General features: G+C 43.2%; 2 protein-coding genes across 2 annotated transcripts in view; one reads left to right on the forward strand and one right to left on the reverse strand.

Annotated features, from left to right (window-relative positions):
- Positions 1-23025, forward strand: part of HIP1 (huntingtin interacting protein 1) — a 158404-nt gene that overhangs the window by 31750 nt on the left and 103629 nt on the right. The gene's annotated exons all lie outside the window — the stretch shown is intronic.
- LOC129519284 (carbonyl reductase [NADPH] 3-like) lies at positions 13755-14303 on the reverse strand. Its single transcript, XM_055339662.1, has one exon. The coding sequence runs from the start codon at positions 14301-14303 to the stop codon at positions 13755-13757; it is 549 nt and encodes a 182-aa protein (XP_055195637.1).

The following is a 23025-nucleotide window of genomic DNA, read 5'->3' on the forward strand; positions in this document are numbered from 1 at the left end:
CTCTCTTATAAGAACACCAGTCATAATGGATTACAGGCTTACCCTACTCCAGTGGGACCACATCTCAACAAATATCTGCAACAACCCTATTTCTAAGTAAGGCCACATACTGGGGGTTTAGGACTTCAACATATCTTTCAGAGAGGACATAATTTGATCCTTAACAGGCTTCCTATGTCAAAGTACAACAAAGGACTTCATCTGGAGTAGCAGATTGGTTATACACCCCCATTTCCTAAGATTGGCTACGATAGTAGGAAGGAAGAGGGACAAAGACCTACAAGGACAAAGAATGGGAGCGGGATCATTATCAAATGAGATTTTTCAACACATTTTGGAAAGAATTAAAGAGATACTAACAAGAGAGCAAATGTGCTCTCTTGAGCCCAGGCAAGCTTGAGCTGGAGTCATCATGGTGGGGGTGGTGTAGGGGAGGACTGAAATCAGGCGGAGAGGGTACCAGTCTGTAAGAACTGGTCCTTCCACTCCCCTCTGTTGCATCTATCAAACAGGCATTTATACTGCAGCTGTGAACCAGATTGGAGAAATGGACTCAGATGAAGTCCTGAGTCCTAACTCAGAGACTCTATGTGGCAGAAGGTGGGGTACCCCAGGGTTGAAAACAAGGGTATTAGTTTGGAACTTGCACTCCATCCAGATGAGCCAAAAATATCTACCTCCCAGGTCAGTGATCAGATGTTTTCTGGGGAAAGCCAAGGCCTCAGAACAAAGCCCTTCACAGCCAGATCTCCCGGAGGCACCAGTGTGGGGCTCACTCCCTGCCCACTCTCCCAGAAATGAAATTTGCCACTTGATGAGCTCTACCATCGGAGCTTCCACATGGAAGCTAGTATAAACAGCTAACCAGGGATCATCTGACATATTAGGAAAGACTGCATGAACAAAAGAACTAAATAAACAATCAGAAGAAGCTATCTATAAGAAACAAAGACAATACAAGTTCAGAAGAAAACTTCAGAAACTTCCAGATAGTATCCACATAGAGTTCAAGAAGTCCGTGAACTCAGAATTTCATTCGAGTAGAGAATGAAGTCAAGGAAATCTCTCACAAAGTAGCAAAGAAGGACAAAGAGTTGAAAAGTACACAGAGCAGATTAGGGACATGGAATATCTATCTGGAAGGTTCAATATAAAAAAACAGTTCCAGAAAGAGAAACAGAGACGACCGAGGTGAGGGAGCTAAAAAACTTGTAGAAGGAACACATCTGCAGACCAAAGCACCCAGCACAATAAATGACAAAAGTGACGCCAAGGTGCAGCATTGTGAAATTTTATGACAACAGGGTCAATGAGGGGGTTCTACAGTTTTCCAGAGGAACAACACATGTCAGGCACAGGAATGGGAATGGGATAGTATTGAGCTTTTCTAGAGCGACTCTGGACGATGGTGTTGTTATGCCTTTGGCATTCTGGAGGAAAATTATTTTCCATGTGTTATTTCATACCCATGACTAATAAAGTGTGAAAGCAGAACACATATTATTTCTAGATAACCGAGGATGCCAGAAAAAGAGATCTCTGTGATTTTTTTTTAAAGATTATTATTATTTTTTATTTTGAGAGAGCATGAGAGAGAGTGCATGAGTGGGGGGGAAGCAGACTCCCTGCTGGGTTGGGGGGCTGATGTGGGGATCCACCTTAGGACCCTGAGACCATGACCTGAACCAAAACCAAGAGACAGTTGCTTAACCGACTGAGCCACTCAGGTGATTCCTTTTTATGGGAGGTGCACTTCAGTTGAAGAGAGGTAGAGGACACCATGAGGTACAGGGAAAGGGGACCCAGTGCAGGTGAGCAGCAGAGGGCCCCAAGGGGTATCTCCTGGAAACAAAGCACTCCACACAATGTCTCCCATAGTAGAGTTATTTGGGAGAAGTTCAGAACATGTATGCAGAAAGTTATACAAATAAAATAACAAAGGATTTATTAACTTCAAGAAAAATTAAAAATGGAACAAGACTGGAAATGTCATTATTCCCCACCTGTCTCTGTGCAGAATGATATTTATACAGTCATAATTTAAGCACTGATTGTTTTTTTTTAATTTTTATTTATTTATGATAGTCACACACAGAGAGAGAGGCAGAGACATAGGCAGAGGGAGAAGCAGGCTCCATGCACCGGGAGCCCGATGTGGGATTCGATCCCGGGTCTCCAGGATCATGCCCGGGGCCAAAGGCAGACGCCAAACCGCTGCGCCACCCAGGGATCCCAAGCACTGATTGTTTAACTGAAATATTTGTATGTCTGTGTTGAGAAGAAAAGGAGGTAGAGATGGTTGGAAATCTAAGGGAACTGTGTCTTATCTATCATAATAGTAAGTCACCAGGTAACATTTAAAATTAGTAAATGAAGAAATAGTGTACCTGTAATAATTGGAAATATCAAGTTTGTTACTAACTACTACAAGGGGAAAGAGGTAAACGCAAGTCTGCTTTTGGGAAGTAGAACTGGAAGTGCGGAAGGGGAAACAAGTAACTACTGGTTGTTTTATTCACCATGGAGCATCCAACACTTGACCTCCATTCAGGTCTTGATTTCAGGGTTGTGAGTTCAAGCCCCATGCTCAGCATGGAGCCTACTTAAAAAAAAAAAAAGAAGAAGAAGAAGGTGTCCTTACCATTTAATTTTTTAAAATTTTCACTTGAAAAACAAACTGTTAACCATTTTATTTTATTTTATTTTTTTAAGATTCTATTTATTTATTCATGATAGTCACACACAGAGAGAGAGAGAGAGGCAGAGACACAGGCAGAGGGAGAAGCAGGCTCCATGCAGGGAACCCGATGTGGGACTCGATCCCGGGACTCCAGGATCACGCCCCAGGCCAAAGGCAGGCGCCAAACCACTGCGCCACCCAGGGATCCCCCATTTTATGTTTTTAAATTTTTAAAGATTTATTTATTTTACAGAGAGAGAATGCATGTGTGGGAGGAGGAGGGGGGAGAGAGAGAGAGAGAGACAGAGAGAGAGAGAGAGAGAGAGAATAAACCCTCAAGCAGAATCCCCATCGAGCATGGAGCCCAACATGGGGCTCAATCCCACGACTCTGAGACCATGACCTGAGCCAGAATCAAGAGTCTGGCCACTTAACCAACTGAGCCACCCAGGCGCCCTGTTCATTAATCATTTTAAAGTGTACATTTCAGTGGCATTAAGCACATTAAAAGTATTGTGCAACCACTGCCTGTCTTTAGTTCTTTTTTTTTTTTTTTTTATGATAGTCACAGAGAGAGAGAGAGAGAGGCAGAGACACAGGCAGAGGGAGAAGCAGGCTCCATGCACCGGGAGCCCGATGTGGGACTCGATCCCGGGTCTCCAGGATCGCGCCCTGGGCCAAAGGCAGGCGCCAAACCGCTGCGCCACCCAGGGATCCCTGTCTTTAGTTCTAAGACATTTTCTTCCTCCCCCACAAAGGAAACTTAGTAAGCAGTCACATTCCTGTCTCCTTGCCCCAACCCCCCAGCTCTTGGCAACTACCAGTCCGCTTTCTGTCTCCACAAATTTATCTATTTCGGGAGTTTAATACAATTGGAATCATACACTGTGTGACATCTTGTGTTGGCTTCTTTCACTTAGCATCGTGTTATCAAGGTATGTCCATGTTGTAGCGTGTGTAAATGCTTCTTCATTCCTCTCTATGGCTGAATCATATTTCCATTGGGTGGATAACACCACCTTTGTTTACTCATTCATTAACCAAAGGACATTTGGGTATTTCATCACTTTTTGGCCATCGTGAATAGTGATGCTATGAACGTTCGTGTTCAGGTATTTGTTTGAATACATATTTTCAGTTATTTGTGTGTATACCTAGGAGTATAATTGTTGGGTTGTATGGTAATCCTGTTTAACTTTCTGAGGAATTTTCAAACTATTTTCCATAGTGGCTATACCATCTTCCATTCCCACCAGCAATGTACAAGAGTTTTGGTTTTTTTTTTTAAGATTTTATTTATTTATTCATGAGAAGAGACACAGAGGGAGAGAGAGGCAGAGACACAGGCAGAGGGAGAAGCAGGCTCCATGCAGGGAGCCCGACGTGGGACTCGATCCTAGGTCTCCAGGATCATGCCCTGGGTTGAAGGCGGTGCTAAACCGCTGAGCCACTGGAGCTGTCCTGTACAAGAGTTTTGATTTCTCCACATCCTTGCCAACACCTGTTGTTTTTCTTTTCTTTTCCTTTTTCTCTTTTCTTTTTTTTCTCTCTTCTTCGTTCTCTCTCTCTCTTTTAAATAAAATATGCTCAGCCTAGTGGTCTTGGTTGTCATTTCCTTAATGACTAATGATGTTGAGTATCTTTTCATGTGGATATTAGTAATTTGTTTTCTTTAGAGAAATGTTTATTCATATCCTTTACCTATTTCTCAATTGGATTGTTTTTCTTTTTGTTGCTGACTTGTTAAGAGTTCTTTATATACTCTGGATACTAGACTGCGATCAGACATGTGATTTGTGAATATTTCCTCCCATTCTGTGATTGTCTTTTCATTTTCTTGATGGTGCTACCACTTGAGTTTTGAAACTATATTCATCTGTGGTTTTGATGATTTTTATTAAAAAATTAAAATCAGTAAAAGGATAAAAATCATAGCTATTATCAAAAAGGAGATGTGTGTTTTTTTTTTAATTTTTATTTTTATTTATGATAGTCACACAGAGAGGGGCAGAGACATAGGTAGAGGGAGAAGCAGGCTCCATGCACCGGGAGCCTGACGTGGGATTCGATCCCGGGTCTCCAGGATCACGCCCTGGGCCAAAGGCAGGCGCCAAACCGCTGCGCCACCCAGGGATCCCAGGAGATGTGTTTTTAAAAGTGATAGGGTAAATATTTTACTATATAAAGAACTTTTTAAAAAAGATCTTATTTATTTATTTGAGAGAGAGAGCATAACCATGAGCAGGGGGAAGGGCAGAGGGAGAAACAGACTCCCTGCTGAGCAGGGAGCCCAACATGGGGCTCCAGCCCAGGACCCTGAGACCATGACTAGAAGGAAGGCACTTAACAGGCTGAACCACCCAAGTGCCCCACTATGTAAAGAACTTACATAAACCTCTAAGTAAGATGCTCCAGTAGATAACTGGATATGAATAGCTGACCTGCAAAGGAAGGAAACAATTCATAAACACAAGAAAAACTAGTAAGAAATACAAAATAATCAAAGAAGGTACTCATACATTTCTTTCTGGTGACAGAATTGAATAATGTCAGGATGTATGAAATTGACACTCTTCTGATAAAGAAAGTACAAATTGGCCTGACTTTTTGGAAAGCAGTTGTGCATAAGATGTCCAGAATCTCATTTGTTATTCTTTGACCTAGTAATTCAACTTCTAAGAATCTGTCCTAGGAAAAGAACTTGAAATACAAAAATCCTCCTACAAATAAAGATGCTTGTCACAATGTTATTTAATAGTGAAAAATTGTAAATAGCTTCTGCATTCAGCTGGAGGCAGATGAGTAATTTTTGATATACCCAGTGCTTGATTAATGCCTATCATACAGCAGGCATAAAATAAAAAGTTGTTGAATAAATGACTATATCCATAGGATGGAATATTATGCAGTCATATAAAATTGTATTTATATTATTTTTAACAAGTACCATTCCTTTTTAAAAAAGATCTTATTTATTTATTCGTGAGAGACACAAAGAGAGAGGCAGAGACATAGGCCGAGGGAGAAGCAGGCTCCATGCAGGGAGCCTGATGCAGGACTTGATCCCAGGACTCTGCGGTCATGACCTGAGCCAAAGGCTCTCAAAGACACTCAACTGCCAAGCCACCCAGGCTTACCTAACAAGTAACATTCTTAAACTTCAGGGGAAACATGGTATTTAAAAGTTTAGCAGGATTATGGCCTAACCACCTATGGGATTTTTAAAGATTTTTATTGGTAAAAATAAAGATCAAACAAAAGCATTGGAAAAAGAAGGAAATAAAAATGTTATTTCTGGGGGGGGGTTAAATAATAAATATCTGGAATAATTATCAATATCTGGAATACTAAATAATAAAAATATACCATCTCCTTGGGGTACCTTCGTGGCTCGTTTGGTTAAGCATCTGCTTTCTGCTCAGGTCATGATCTTATGGTCTTGGGATCCAGCCCTGCATTGGACTCCCTGCTTAGCAAGTAGTCTGCTTCTCCCTCTCCCTCTGCTCCCTTCCCCCTGCTTGTGCATGTACTCTTTCTCTCAAATACGTTTTTAAAATATTATATATAAAAAAATAAAAAAATAAAAAATTATATATATATATATATATATATATATATATATATATATATATATATACCATCTCCTTAGCTCCTGCACAATTATCCATCCTGTCTCAGCGCAGATAGTTTTCCAAGAACCTCATCACCTGGGTAACAGGGATGATCAGAAAGTGGAGGCCATGCCTTTTGCTGGGCCCTCACTGTCCCCATTGGATTAGGTCAGTAAAGCCTTCTGCCTTCATTAGGGCCGGTGCAGCGTACTCTTTTCTGGGTATGCTGGGAAATGCCAAAAGTACAAAACTTATTCTCAAGCACTTAACAGGCATCTGTTTTTCATGAGAGACCAAAGACACAAAGCTTAAGGAGCCCCTCACCCCAGGGACTTTACATTTAAGGTCAAATAAAATGTAATGCCCATCAGGGCTCCAAACCATCTTCCGTACATGCATAGCAAAGGATAATGCTATTCTCCGGTGGCCTGATGCCACAGTTGGTGCACCTGTTTCAACCCACACACTTGACATCTCAGTACCAGGCCTAGGATACCTGAGCACTCATTTTGTCACCAGTCCTCACTCTAGTCTCATGGTTTGTGGCATGGGCTCCTCATGGAAACAGACACAGTTACTGAACGTACTCCAAGGAGATTGACTACCGCCCTGTGCCAGGGCCAGCCAAACTTTTCTTTGTTTAGACATTCGTGTGTGTGTGTGCGTGTGTGTGTGTGTGTGTATGTATATACATACATATCTGTTTATACATATATGTGTATATACATGTGTAGATAATTTTCTGAGTTGATATTGCTTTTATAAAAAATAAAATTAAAAATTAAAAAACAAAATTCTGCTCTGTGTCTCTCTTTAGGCATTCACTATGGTTGTTTGCTTTATTATCTTGCTGTCTGGGTTGCCTGCAGGCTGTCCAGGAGGCTCTGCAGAGGGAGGACAGGGGTCCTGGGCATGGCCACAGTGTAGAGCTGAGCCAGGGGACCTTGGAGAAAATGAAAGGGGCCTCAAAGAGAGCTCTTGATCACCTGGAAGCACTTTTTCTTGTCACTCAAATTGGGGACACCCAGGTGCCATGGAGCTACTCTCTGCTGCTGGCTCCCGAGGAGGCTCCAGTGATTCGAAGGTTGCAATTAGAAGCCAGAGCTGGGAGGCCCATGATGCACCACCTCCCACCCGTGGTGTGATACAGCTGTCCCTGGGAGAGGACCAAAGGCTGCCCATGGAGGGAGGGAAGGAAGCAGCTGCTGGTGGCGGGCATGGGGCCAGGCCTGGGAGCACCAGGCGGAGGAACTGTGTGGAGGGCCTGACAGGTGGAGCTTTGTATCATGGGTGTCCTCATCCAGAGGAGTGGCCAAGCAGATCTCTCCTTAACCCAGCTCCCTCTCATCTGGCCACACTTGGCTGCCTTCCAGTGACTCACTCCTCTAGGGTCTCTGCTGAGAGCTCCTCTGCCCCCACTCCTGCACATACATCACAGTGGGCTCCCCTCTGGAGCCTAGACTCCCTGGGGTCCCTCATGCTTGGCCAACTCATGTCATGCTGAGGCTGAGGGCCTTTGGTTTGTGTGGTGGTAGGGCAGATCTCACTTTCTGGTTACAGAAAGTTCTGCAAGCTCCTGCCCTGCCTGAGGGAAGGAAACCCTGGTGCATTTGCAGACATTACCTCACAGGATTGTGACGCAGCGGAGCACCCAGTAGTGTGGGCAGGCACCACGGTGGGTCCAGGGTGTAGGAAGACCCCCGCTTTGCCTGCGATTTCGTGGAGAAGACGGAGCCATCACCAGCTAGAGTGAGTGTACCTGCTGAGGTATGAAGTAATGCTCTAGTGGTGCTTGGAGGGAAGTACAGGACTCTTTCTATGTGGAGAGGATAAGCTTACAGAGGAGGTAACCCATGAGCTCTGCCTTGAAGAAGTTTTACAGCCGAGGGCAGAAGAGAAAAATAGTGAAGAAAACATCATACAGAAAGCCCCAGAGGCATGAAAGAAAGTCGAATTTTGGGAGAGCAGCGGGAGTTTGGGGATATGGGATGGGATATGAAGGGAAATGAAGCTAGGAAGGACAGTTGGGCCCAGATAGTGGCCCACTTGACACAGCTTGGACCCTTGCCATGCTGCCCCACTTCGTAAATCTCAAAAATGGGTAATGAAGACTGATGTTTGTCTCTTGGAGCTAATTGAAATCCTTCAGCCTCACTCTCAAAGTCCTCGAATTAGAACACCCCATCCCATCTACCATGCCCTTGCGTGACCAGCAGAGCAGGAATGGATTAGCAGGAAAATCCCTCTAAGGCAGCAGGCTGGGGACCCATTTAGCAAGGAGGAGGTGAGGACATGGTCAGAATAGTTTGCTCCTTTGTGTGCTTAGGAGAGAGGGAGAGGAAGAAGGAGAGGGAGAGAGAGAGAGAGAGAGAGAGAGAGAGAGAGAGAGAGAGAGAGAGAGAGAATATCTACATAGCCATATCCATCTATCAGCCCCCCCTTAAGCTTTCCAAGGTCAAGAGGCCTGCATAAACAACTAAAACTCTTACCTCCTGGGAAATAGAAATAGAAATTCCTTGTGGGCTACTTTGATTTTTTTTTCTTTTTTTCCTTTCTGTCTGTAAAATGAGGATATTGGTCTAGATAGTTTTCAAACCTTTTGAATTTAGTAATTTGACCAGCATTTGTTAATCACTTGCCATGAGCAAGCATTGCCATGGTGCCAGCCCTAGTAGTACATATGGTGGGCGGATGAGACAGGACCACATGCCATCTTCATGCATCTGCTAGTGGACAGATGTTTAATATATCATGACAGATGTGATATGGCATCAAGAAGAGCAGGTGCTGTACTCTAATCTAAGATAGCAAGATAGCAAGCAAGGAGTTCAAGCCAATATTTGAAGGAAGAGCAGGAATTAGCTGGAGAAAGAGGTCAAGAAGATCATTCCAGGCAGAGGATGCAAAAGCCAGAAGGTGGAGAAATGCTTTCATTCCAGGAATGCTGTGGAGTGCCTGCAGATTGGACAAGGAAGAGATAGAGGGCTTAGAAGAGTAGGGCTGAGGAGACAGAGCAGATGTGCAAGGTCCTGAGAGTGTTATATTTTATCCTAAGGACAATGGATAACCTTCAAAGGGTTGGAGGCAGTGAAGTATCATGATTGCACCTGCACTTTATAAAGATCCTTCTGGTATACTGTTGTAATCCCAAAAGTTATTTAAATGAGGCAGCAGGACAGGTGAAAGGGAGGCCTCGTTGTGAAGAATGAGATGATGGGGACAGGGGCAAGGCGTCAGGAGGATGAGTGTGGTGACCATAGGGATGGAGAGAAGTGAGTGGATGGGGACATTTAAGAGACCGAGTTGCCAGCACCTGGTCATTGGAGAGATGTGAGAAGACGCAGCCAAGGATTAATAGGATTCTGGCTTTGGCCACGACTGGAAGCATGATGGAGTCATCAGATTGCAGGGATGATCAGGGATGGATTTAGGACATGTTGAATCTGAGGTCACTGTGGACATAGCTAAGCAGATCTGGAGGCTGGAGAGATGGAAGTTATGTTGGCATCTGGGTGGTAATTGGAGGCATGGAGGTTGAGGAAACAATGAAGGAGAGTGCAGAAGGGCAAGGGGAGATGTCTTTCTGGAAGACCCCAACATTTAACACACAGGTGGAAAAGAAAGAAGCCAGCCAGGGAAAGGAAAATGAAGAATGGAGGGAAACCAGGAAAACTTGGTGCCACGGAGGCCAAAGGTGGAGCATTGCATGGAGTTCAAAGTGCCAAGCCACGGAAAACACAACTACAAAATACAAGCTTTCGTTAGGTGGGAACTGGAAAAAAAATGTGTTCTTTGGATTTTGCAAATGGAGCGTATTGTGGATCTAGCAAGAGCTAGAGGAATTCATAAATTGAAGACTGTCAGTGAAGGCTGGGCTTTCAAGAGTTTGACTTGGGAAGGGAAAAGTGGGCTATAGTTGAAGGAGTGTGTCAGGTTGACAAGAGTTTTTTTTTCTAAGTTGGGGAACTTTGTTTAAGAGCATATGGGGGTGCTTAGGTGGCTCAGTGAGTTAAGTGTCTGCCATCAGCTCAGATCATGATCTCCGTGGCCTGGGATTGAGCCCTGCATCAGGCTTCCTGCTCAGTGGGAAGTCTACTTCTCCCTCTCCCTCTGCCCCTCCCCCCTGCCCCTTGCCCCCTGCTTTTGCTCGCTCTCTCAAATAAACAAACAAACAAACAAATAAAATCTTTTTAAAAATAAAAAATAAAAGCAGTTGAAGATAAACAGATTAACAATTGACGTTACAGGACACCGGGGGCAGGAGTGTTTCAGCTGGGTTCAATCAGAGGAGCAGAACCACTTGGATTATAAGAGGTCTGTTATAAAAATTTGACTTTGCATAGTTGTGAGAATTCATTACCCTGTCTATGTGAAGCTGTTTTCTCTGTATCTGGTGCTAGATCTTGAAGTCCATAGGGAGGCAGTTGGGAAGGAAAGAGGCAGGTGATGTGGGGTTAGGGGAACAAGAAAAAGCTGGAACCATAGAGATTGAACTAGAACCCACAAGGATGGATTGGAACTGTGTTGGTTTCTCACTGACATTTCTTCCAACTTTGGTAATGAAACTCTGCGGAGTATGGATGTTCTTTGTATGCACCTGGCCCAGGAGTCGGTGAAGCTAGAGCTTGGGGAGCAGCAGGCCTGGCTGCTGCTCCATCTCAACCAGTTGATCCAGCAGACAAGTGACAGTGTATATCTCTACAACGGTGCCTGGTGCTTGCACGAACTTCCTGAGTATAGAGGAACATGGCTCCTCCTTCATGGTTGCCTTCCAAATCTTGGGCAAAGTACCCCATGATAATTTGGAACTACACAGGAAGGGAATTCTGGGAAGCAATAGTCCACCTTAGTTAAGGTGACAAATATGGATCCATCTTAGAAGACTGCTTCATTTTTAAGCATTTTTAGCAGATCCAGGCACTGTCTTAGGAGCTAGGGATACAATTTAGTTAGAGTTCATCTTCACAGAACTTAGGTTCCAACAGGGAAATCAGGCGATAGCAAGTATGTATATGATATCATGGCAGATTGTGATAAGTACTACCAGGAAAAAACAAAAAGAGAAATAGCTAGGAGTTGGGTGAGAAGGAGGTTTTATTAGAGAGGGTGGTCGGAAAACCTGTTTGATGAAGTACTGTTTAATCGCAGATTGTAATGAAGTGATGAAGCCAGCCAAGCAGAGATCATAGGAAAGAGCTTTTCAGGCAGAGGAAAACAGTATGTGCAAAGGCCCTGGGGCAAGAACAGTCTTGTTCAAGAAACGCCAAGAATGCCAGCTACCTTGGGGTGGGAGGTGAGGTTGGAGAGCTAGGTAGTAGCCAGATCACGTAGAATAGTCATCATCTAACTTACCTAGTGGTTCCCTTCAAGACCATACTGGGAAGGTTTGTCCTTTTTTGACCTTAATTAAATCATCCCCAGTGCTTAAAACCTCTCCCCAGTGATGTTTGTTGAATACTTTAACATCATAGTTGCATGAGGCAATGGATAACAGTTGGGGTGGACAATAGACTAAAACAGAGCTTAAAAGGAAAGGCTAAGGAGTAAGGTGTCCATTGAGGCACTTATTTATTTATTTATTTACTTGAGCTTTTTTTTAAAAGCTCTGATGTTTCTGTAATCCATGTACATTTGTTGACCAAACATCATGTGCATGTTCAGAAAAGACTCGAGAAGGCAATAATCTCTCACCTCTGACTGACATTGAAGTTATGCACAAGCAGGATGTGAAAGGTGGACCAAGGTATACACTGCCTGGCCCTGTGTTGAAGGCATGCCCCAACATGCAAACAGAACCCCTCAGTGAAAAGGGGAGATTTATTGGTTCTAGGAGTTTAAGGAAATCTCTGTCTAATCATTAGCTGACCGGTAAGTTAACTGAGCAAAGGCTTCAGTGATCACACATGACCTAGAATACAGACTTTGCAGAATTAGTTCAGGAAGGTCACCAAACAACCACCCACCACATTAAGCAGCAACAATGACAAACTCTATGAAGGGGTGAAAACTGGCTTCCAGAGTTGCTACATTATAGTATTTGAAATGTGCAGTGTTCAACAAAAATTACGAAACATGCAAAGAAACTGTAAGAAAATACAATCTGTATATGTGGTGGAGGGGAAAGCAATTGATAAAAACTGTTCCTGAGGAAGCCCAGACACTGGAATTGCTAAACAAATACTTTAGATTTGCTATTTTATTTTTTTAAATTTTATTTATTTATTTGAGAGAGAGCAAGAGCAAGCATGAGTGAGGGGAGGGACAGAGAGAGAGGGAGAAGTAGACTCCCTGCTGAGCACAGAGCCAATGGTAGGGGGAGGGGCTCCATGCCAGGACCTGAGATACAACCTGAGCAAAGGCAGATGCTTAGCTGACTGAACCACTTAGGCGCCCTTAGGTCTGCTGTTTTAAATATGTACAAAGAGCTAAAGGAAACCATATCTAAATGAAAGTATGATAATTTATCAGTTGTGTATAACACTCAGTGCTTATCACATCATGTGCCCTATTTAATGCAACTGATAAATTATTGAACACTACATCTGAAACTAATGATGTACTATATTTTGGCTAATTGAATTTAAACTGAAAAATTTTAAAAAATAAATGAAAATCGAGTCTCACATAGAGTCTCACATATCTCAGTTGAGATATTTGATGAAATAATGACTGAAAGCAGGCCAACTTAATGAAAAAAACCCATTCATTCCACATCCTAGAAACTCAGCAAACTCCAAGGAGGATAAATTCAAAGAGATCCACACCTGGACACATCATAACCACAAAAGTGACTCATCATGTACAGGGGATCTTCAATAAGATTAACAGCTGATTTCCCATTAAAAATAAAACAGAAGGCAGAGGGAGGACATATTCAGAGTGATGAAAGGAAGGAAAGAACCCTGCCCAACCAAGAATTTTATGTTTGGTAAATGTGTACTTCAAAAGTGAAAGAGAAATTAAGATACTCCTCAGCCTGATGAAGGGCATCTAAAAAAAAAAAAAAAAAAAAACAAAACCAAACTCACAGTTAACATTATATTTAATAGTGAAAAGATTGAAAGTTTTGTTCCCTAAGATCAGGAACAAAACAAGGATGTCTGTTCTTACTTCTCCATAGGATTTTACTGGATGGAAATTCTCATGAGAGCAGTTAGGCAAGAAAAAGAAATAAAAGGCATCCAGATTAGCAAAGAGGAAGTAAAACTCTATTGGTTGATGACATGATTATCTATCTATCTAATCTATATCTCTCTATATAGATAGATTTATATATATTTAAGTACAATATACTTATTTAAGTTATATATATATAACTGCCACCGGCTGCCACCTCTCAGAGGTTGATGAGAAAGAAATGACCTTCTTTTCTCCCCACCCAGCAGAATGTTTTTTTTTTCATTCATTCATTCATTCATTCAGCCCACAAACATTTATTAAGCATTAAGCACCAAAGCAGACATTCACCAGTTTAGGACGACTTTGTCATGGACTAGCTGGCCATGAGGCTCAGTAGCATCTGGAGGCAGGAGAGCCAAGTAGACAGGCGTCTTGGCTCCCTCCTCCACAGTCCTGGGGCCATAAGGCCCACCCATGTCCGTCTTCACCCACCCTGGGCAGCATGCATTCAGTAGAATCCTGTCAGCTTTCCTCTTCTCATCCAGACACTGGGCCAGGATTCTTGATAAGACCGTGACCCCCAGCTTAGACATCCCATAAGCTGAGTTGGGCCAGCCTTCCCTCTCATGCACTTCATTGCTTATATCCTCCACAAATTTCTTCATGAGGTCCACAAGGTCCTCCTCTGTGAGCGTCTTGCATTGGAACTTCTTCTGTAGATCTGTGCTGCAATTTTCAAGAGCCTTTGAACCCTCTAAACTGCTGATATTCACCACCCTGCCATGAAGTTTTATTATTGGCAGCAATTCATTGCAGACATTTCTTGTGGCAAAAAAGTTTGTCTTCAGCATTATCTCAGCTTGAATGTCAAAGGGTGTTGGATCATCAGCCATATATATATATCCAACAACAACTATTAAACTAATAAGTGAGCCAACCAGTGTTTCAGGGTACAATATCAATATTTTAAAAATCAGTTGTAGTTCTGTATGCTAGCTATGAAAAATCCAAGAATGAAATTAAGAATATAATTCCATTTATAATATAATCAAAAATAATAAAATACTTAGGAAAAGGTTTAACCAAAGATGAGCGAGATGTGTACACTGAAAATTATAAAACATTGTTGAAAGAAATTAAAGAACATCCAAATAAAGGAGAGACATCTTATGTTCATGAGTCAGAGATCTAATTTTGTTAACAAGGCAATACTCCCCTAATTGGTCTACAGATTCGGTGCAATCCCTATTAAAATTTCAACTGCCTTTTTACAGGAAGAGACAAGCTGATGAAATTTATATGGAAATCCAAACGACACCAAATGACCAAAACAATTTTGAAAAAGAAGATTAAAATGAATGGAGTCATTTTTCCCAATTTCAAAACTTTCTGCAAAGCTACAGTAATCAAGATAGTGTGGTCCTAGCATAAGGATAGACATATAGGTCAGTGGGATAGAATTGAGCTTCCAGAAAGAAATCCATATATCTGTGGTCAGTTTATTTTTGACTAGAGTGCCAAGACCATTCAATGGGGAAAGAAGAGTCTAGTCAACAAATGGTGCTGGACAACTGGATATCCATATGCAAAATATGAAGTTGAACCCCTACCTCACACCATTTTTAAAATTGAACTCCAAAAGGACCAATGACATAAATGTCAGAGCTAATCATATAAAACTCTTAGGAGGGAACAAAGGTGTTTTAAAGGGCCTGATGTTCTCCTCAAGTAAATTAGAACTCTCATACTTTGCTGATGGGTATGTAAAATGCTGAATGCTATGGTATTGAATTATATCTCTACTTAAAATTATCATTCTGAATGCATATAGGGAAAGAGGATGGTTGCCCAAGAGCAGGCCTGGGAAATTGCTGCAGTCTAGTCCAGTAATGAGTTGATGTTGCTCTAAGGCCCAAGGGGATTGATGTCTTTAAAACTGGGGAAGGCCCCGGGACAGGACTTTTTTGGAGAGGCTGGCCTCTGCAGTAAGAGGGACACTTCCCACCATTGAGAAGAGAGGGAAGAAGGGATATGGGCACAGGGTGGGCATTTTAGAAGATTGGATCTGCCTTTGGGTTTGGTCCAGAAAGGATTATGAGCAATTATGGGCAGAGGATGCCTGGAAGCCTCAAGTAGCTTTGGGCAAGCAGGGAGCACAGTGTTGGCTTCTCGGAAGCTCAGGGAGCCCTGTAACAGGGTATGCAGGGATGCTTACCTGGGAAGTGATCCTCTTAAATTGTCCCCAATACTGAGTTTCAAGTTGGAATATGGGGGAAATTTGAGATATGTATTCTGTTATTATGGCTAAATAATACCAGCTACTGACTGATTTTAATGGAATGCCTGTTTTATGAAATACAAGTGACTGATTAATCAAGAACTGGCATTATATTTTATAATCACAGTTTAATTCTGGTTTTTTTTTAATTTTTTTTATTGGAGTTCAATTTGCCAACATATAGCATAACACCCAGTGTTCATCTCGCCAAGTGCCCTCCTCAGTGCCCATCACCCGGTCACCCCAACCCCCCACCCTAATCATAGTTTAATTTTGAACAGGATGTGTGCGAATGCATTGATAAAAGGTAGAATCAATAATTCTATGAAAAGAACATGCTTTACTTGATTTTCAGAATTTTTTTCATCTCCAGGTCTTACTTGGTGTCTGCAGCAACCATGTGAAGCAGGTTTTATTATTTTCACATTCATTTTTATACAAAGTAGTGGAGGCTTAGGGAGTTACTTCTCCAAACAGCCTAAACCCAAGCCTTGGTAATCTCACGTTCTTTCCACTATTACTCCATGAATCAAGCAGGATACTTTTTTGTTTATTCAAGTGCTCAGGGTATGTTGCCAAGGTGTCTTTTTCCAGAAAGTCTATTTTTATAAAATGTCTTTGGTACTTGCCAGTTCCGTTATTTTGAATGACTTTTTTTTTTGTTAATAATACTAATGTTAATTATAGAAAATCTAGAAAGGTATTTTTTAACATCACCACTCAGATAATTCCTGTTAACATATTAATGTATTTCTTTCCAGTGTCTGCCTATTAAATATACTACCTACCTACACACACACACACACACACACACACACACACTCACACACACAGAGTTAACCCTTGAACAACATAGATTTCCAAGGAGCAGGTTTACTTATATGTGGCTTTTTTACAGTCCAGTGCTGTAAATGTATTTTCTCTTCCTTAGGAGTTTTTTTTTTTTTCCAAGACTTTATTTATTTGAGAGAGCGAGAGCTCACAAGCAGGGAGAAGGGCAGAGAGAGAGAAGGAGAGAGAATCCTGAGCAGACTCTGTGCTGAGTGAGGAGCCCAACGTGGGGCTTGATTCCAGAACCCTGAGATCATGACCTGAGCTGAAACCAAGAGTCCCACACTTAACCAACTGAGCCACCGAGGCACACCCCTTATGAGTTTCTTAATAACACTTGCTTTCCTCTTAGGTTACTCTGTTGGAAGAATACAGTATATAATACACATAACATACAAAATATGGAATAATTGACTGTTTTTATTATTGGGAAAGCTTCTGGTCAACAATAGGTCATCAACAGTTACGTTTTGGAGGAGTCAAAAGTTACATGTGGATTTTCAATTGTGCAGGGGGCTTGGTGCCCTTAAACCCCTCATTGTTTAAGGGTCAGTTTGTTTGATTTTTGTTTTACAGAATTGTGCTCATACTATAAATAGCTTTGTGCCTTGCTTTTTTCCACTTAGTATGATGTTGTGAAAAGTAGCAGAGATTGAGTGGTGAAGGTTAGTTAGGCCCTGGAGCCAGAACGCTATTTAGTAGTGAAGGTTAGTTAGGCCCTGGAGCCGTGTGAATGCTACTTAACATTTTTGTACCTTAGTACAAACCTAGTACAAAATATGGTCTATCTTGCGTACTTTCCTCTGATCACAGGTCATCTCTGATCTTGGGATCAGGAAATGCTATGTGTTTGAAACTTACCTGCTCTCTCTCCCATTGGCCAGTGGGGTCCCTGTATTCAGTCCCTCTTTCCTGTATCCTCTGATCCCATGCCCTGTGACTTTTCCTTAACATCCACTCAACTTCCCAGAGGCAGCCCCCTTACCACATGGTCTCCCCAAGACAGTCTGTGGCTCTGCACACATATCATCAGTATGAACTTGTCGTGCTCTTCCACTTACTGTATTTTTCCCAGGTATTATTTATGTTGGCACATATGGCTCCACCTTTTTGGTTTTGCTTTGATTGTTTCAAACTGCCATATGGGGGAAGGCTTTTTAGAGCATGCCCTGAAACCTGGAAGCTGCAAAGGAAAAGTTGATTAATTTGGCTACATAAGAGTTAAAAGGTTAATCCAAGAAAAGATGCCATAGACAAAGTCAAAAGACAAAATGGCGTCTGTGTTCATGGAGGCCTCCAATGCTGCTGGGTGGTCCTCTTGTGTCCTCCCACCTTTCTCAGCAGTGACTACAGTGGCTCCCTCCTTACTACGAATTCACTTCCCGTGGGTCCAGGTCCCAGTCAGCTGCAGTCAAGGAGCAGATAATCCTCCTCCTGACATAGCATCAGAAAGTCGGTGGTGGCCTAACGCTATGTCACAATGCTTCCATCCTTCATCTCACTTTGTCCTATTATGTAGGCATCTTATTATCTCACATCATACCAAGGAGGATGAGTGCAGTACAATCAGATAGTTTGAGAGAGAGACAACAGTCACATGACTTTTATTACATACAGTATGCTGCTATAATTGTTCTGTTGTACTAATAATATATTAGTTGTTCATCTTACTGTGCCTAATTTATAAATTAAACTTCATTATAAGTATATGTGTGTAGGGAAAAACAGTATATATGGGATTTTGCTACTCATTCTCCGAGGTTCCAGGCATCCACTGGGTATCTTGGAACGTATTGGATACGTTCCCATGGATAAAGGGGGACTGCTGTGTTTCAAACCTTCCCGGTCCTCAGAACTCCACCTCCACCCCTCCTTACTTGCTTGTCATCTTCTTCACCCAGAAGACCAAAGTCATCATGTGTAATACTGGTCCCCCAACCTGGTCTCTGACTGTATGTGAGCTCAAGCCCATCTGCCCCACCTCTTGCGGTTAGAATGGACGGTATCTCTCCTCCTGTTTGAAGCTAACACCACCTCTGTACTTAGATCCCATCCTGTCTTGCCTTAGTGGGATGGCTGCCCTATTAATTACTGAATCAGAAAACCAGAAGCAGAGCCACCTGGGTGGCTCAGTCAGTTAAGTGTCCAACTCTTGATTTGGGCTCAGGTCATGATCTCAGGGTCATGAGATCAAACCCCACATCAGGTTCTGTACTGGGCATGGAGCCTACTGTTTAAGATTCTCTCTCTCCCTTTCCCCCTTCCCCTGCTCATGCACTCTCTCTTTCTCTCTCTCTAAAGAAAAAAAAAAACTAGAAGCCTAACTGCCCTGGCACTACTCTGCTCCTACCCCTCCAATCCATATCCTGTCGGGTGTCACCGTGTCCCACCTGTGTTCTCCATTTACTGGGTCAGGGCTCATCATTCCATCCCTGGGCCACTGCGGCACCCTCCTCCCTTGTGTCTGCCTTCACTCTGGCCATCCTTGAGGCTGTCCTGTGCACAGTGGTCATTGGTGCTTCTAAAACTCAGACCTGCTCGTGTCCCTGCCAGACACCCTGCACTGACCACTTGCCCCCCACATCAGGCAGTCTCTGCTGCTGTAGTTTGGGGGTAGGAACAGTGTGTGAGGAATCTACTGGACAGTGCAGGACAGTCTGATCACGCGGGGCCCTCTCCTCCATGAAACCCATTGCCCAGCTCTCCAGATTCATCTGTCAGTTTTACTGTGTTTGACCTTATGTCCTTGTGACGACAGCCTGCCACTTATCTACTACACTTCTTCCATGAATAATGCTTACTGCCCTGCTTCACCACAGTGGCTGCTTTTCAAGTCTTTCAAAGCTCAGCTCAGGCATTATTGCCCTTGTGCCACCCAGTAAGTCATATCCCCTCCTCCGGGCAGTCCTAGCATCCTGCACAACTCAAGGGCTTGTTGAGCAGTCTGGTGGTCTGGCTGTCCCCCAACCCCCCGGAAGCTAGTTGGGGGTTATCTGACTCTAGAATGTGGAGCATGTATCACCACTTGGGCCCCAGCTTTGGGTCACCGCATCTAGTTCTGAGGCAATGGAAAAGGGTCCCCCTTCCTTCCCCCCCCCCAAGCAGGCTCCATGACCAAAGTGAAGGGGCTTGAACTCATGACCTTGAGATCATGACCTCAGCTGAGATTAAAAGTCAGATGTTCAACAAACTGACCACCCAGGTGCCCCTTCTCTTCCTTCATAGCACTTGCCATGATATTAAAACTATATTAAAATGATCTGTCTATAAGGGTGCCTCAGTGGTTCAGTCGATTAAGCATCTGCCTTTGGCTCAGATCATGATCTTAGGGTCCTGGAATCAAGACCCTGGCTGGCTCCCTGCTCAGTGGGGAGTCTGCTTCTCCCTTACCCTCTGCCTGCAGCTCCCCCTGCTTGTGGTCTCTCTCTCTCTTTCTCAAATAAATAAATAAAATCTTTAAAAAAAAACAACAACAATCCACCTATGGTTTTGAGAGCAAAGACTGTATCTTGTTCTTCACATAGCCTGGCACATACCTGGTGCAATTTGAACTGAAAAGGAACTTGGCACACTGTGGACTGATTTGAATGTTTTGTTGGTCATTGTACCAGAACAGATGGGCATCAAGACAATTTATGAAATGTCATTAGGATAAGTATAAATTCCTAGAGTTACATCCAGAAGTAACAGGCATGCAGGTGTTGGGTGGGTAGCCAGGCTTCACAGCACTTCATGTCGAAAGAGGTGGAGATTTTCTCTATAGAAGCCTCTGTGTGGAGTGGCCGGCTTGATGAGGTTGCAGGATGTGCTTGTGTCCCAAAACCTGGCCCTGTCGTCCCCATTCTTTCCCGTGCCTTCAGTAATTCCCCTTTGTCCTCTCAGCCTGTAGACATGCCTTTGTGTCCCACAGCCTTAAAACCCTCTTCCTGGGGGTGTATCCTTATTCTTGTCTTTTATGCTCTTTTTTTTTAAAAGGTTTTATTTATTTATGTGGCAGAGAGAGAACACAAGCAGGGGGAGCGGCAGAGGGAGAGGGAGAAACAGGCTCCCTGGGGCTCGATCCCAGAATCATGCCCTGAGCCAAAGGCAGACTGCTTAACCAGCTGAGCCACCCAGGTGTTCCTCCTTTTACTCTCTGAAAAGGAGAGTTGATAATCACCACCTCCCCTTCCTCACCATCCACACTTAGATTCCAAAAACCCTTTCCTGCCTTCACTTCTAGAACACCACTCTGTTTCTGTTCTTCCTTTCTCTCTGAGGTCCACTTAGCCTTATTGAAAAGATGGAGACCCTCCAACACAAGCTGCTTCTGCATTTCTGGTTTCCTTTGCTATGATATCATTGGATACACCCCTTCCTCTCCATCCACCCACTGCTCCCCTGACTGTGGCTCATCTCACCCCTGTTTCCTTGAGCCCCATGAGCCCGCCCCTCCTGAGACCTCACACAAACATCCCTCTCTTTTCTGCCAGGAGCATGTGTTAGTCTTCCCCATCCTTAAACACAGCACTACCTTCGGGAGATTTTTCCATCCCCTTAGGAACTCCCTGTGACTTTGCCACCAACCAGCCTCTTCCAAAGCAAGGGCCACCTCCCTGCCTCCCCCTTGCTTCCTGTCACCTGTTGCTCCATGTCACACAATCTGACTTAAACCTGAGTTACTATGCTGCAGCTGCTCCCCAAATGGCACCAGAGATCTAGTCAGAGACTTCCATGCCTTCCGTCTCTCTCCTGTCCTCAGGGACCTCTGCAGGATTCAGCCAACTCCTCCTCCTCATAGGGGGTCCAGAGTCACCATCTTCCCCCACCAAATTCTGTGTTTTCTTGGGTCCCTGCATGGCTGCACCTCCCATTCTAGATGGAGGCTTTCCCCATGCTGTCCTTGGTCTTCTCTCCTCCCCATTATCTATAATAACCAAGGAGGTGGGGAGAGGATGCTGAGGAAACTGAGGATGAGGGAGTTCCTAGTGTTGGCTTTTGTTGTTGTTGGTAAATGGCATGAGGGATTCCTCAAGGCACAACAGAAAGGGTTGGAAGGAGAGCAACAAACCACATGTTGGTTTTGCTTTTCCTGAACTTGATGCAAACATGGTCTTCTGCTTATCATCTTGACCTGTTGGGTTCTCTCCTGCTCTTGTCCTCTGTACTGCTTCTCTTACCCATCAACTATGGCACTGCAGTCATTTTACCACCCATAAGTACTGTGGCTTATGTACTTTCCCAGCCCACCTACGCTCTCTGGAGATCGGGACTTGGCTTATTTTACCTTCCTGGAAGCACATAACAGAAACTTTTGCTTATCGTGGGTACTTGTAAGAGCTTCCCCAGTAGAGTAAGATAATGGGATGAGCATGACTTTTAGATGGTTCTGATGCTGGCCCTGGCCTTGGTCCTTGCTAGTTGCATGACCTTGGGTACATTGCTTACCTTTTTTTCCCCCTTAATGCTCTGCGTTGATTTGATTTATTTTTTTAAAGGTTTTATTTATTTATTCATGAGAGACACACAGAGAGAGAGGCAGAGACATAGTCAGAGGGAGAAGCAGGCTCCACGCAGGAAGCCCGATGTAGGACTTGATCCCAGGACCCTGGGATCATGCCCTGAGCCAAAGACAGACACTCAACCACTGAGCCACCCAGGCATCCCGATTTGACTTATTTTTTAATTTTTAAATTTGTTTTCTTATTAAGTTTTTAATTTTAATTCCAGTGTAGTTAACATACAGTGTTTTTTCATTTGTTTTTGTTTATTCTTTTTTAGAGAGAGAGAAAGAGAGCATGTGCGTGCACATGCAATTTGTTGGAGGCAGAGGAAGAGGGAGAGAGAGAGTCTTAAGCAGGCTCCCTACCCAGAATGGAGCTCGACGCAGGGCTCAATCTGATAACCCTGAGATCATGACCTGAGCTGAAATCAAGAGTCAGTTGCTTAATCGTCTGAATCACCCTGGTGCCCAAACATAGGGTTATATTAGTTTCAAATGTACAATATAGTGATTCAACAATTCTGTACTTTATTCAATGCTCATCCTAATAAATGTACTTTTTAATCTCCATCACCTACTTCACCCATCCCCCCACCCACCTCTCCTCTAATAACCATCAGTGTGATCTCTATAGTTAAGAGTCTGTTTCTTGGTCTTTGTCTCTCTCTTTCTTCCATTTTCCTTTGCTTGTTTTGTTTCTGAAATGCCACATGAATGAAATCATATTTGTATTTGTCTTTCTCTGACTTATTTCACTTAGAATTATACTCTAGCTCTATCCATGTCATTACAAATGGAAAGATTTCATCCCTTTTTATGACTGAATAATATTTCATTTATCAATTTTCTTTATCCATTCATCTATCGATAGACACTTGGGCTCCTTCCATAATTTGACTATTGTAAATAATGCTGCTATAAACATACAGGTGCATGTATCACTTTGAATTAGAGTTTTTGTATTTTTTGGGTAAATACCCAGTAGTGCAATTTCTGGATGGTAGGGTAGCTCTATTTTTAAGTT

This window comes from Nyctereutes procyonoides, unplaced genomic scaffold (genome assembly GCF_905146905.1).
Source record: "Nyctereutes procyonoides isolate TBG_1078 unplaced genomic scaffold, NYPRO_anot_genome, whole genome shotgun sequence".
Taxonomy (NCBI): Eukaryota; Metazoa; Chordata; class Mammalia; order Carnivora; family Canidae; genus Nyctereutes; species Nyctereutes procyonoides.

Excerpts from the sequence above, each read along its gene's own strand:
- LOC129519284 (XM_055339662.1), bottom strand. The coding sequence starts at position 14,303 with ATGGCTGATGATCCAACACCCTTTGACATTCAAGCTGAGATAATGCTG.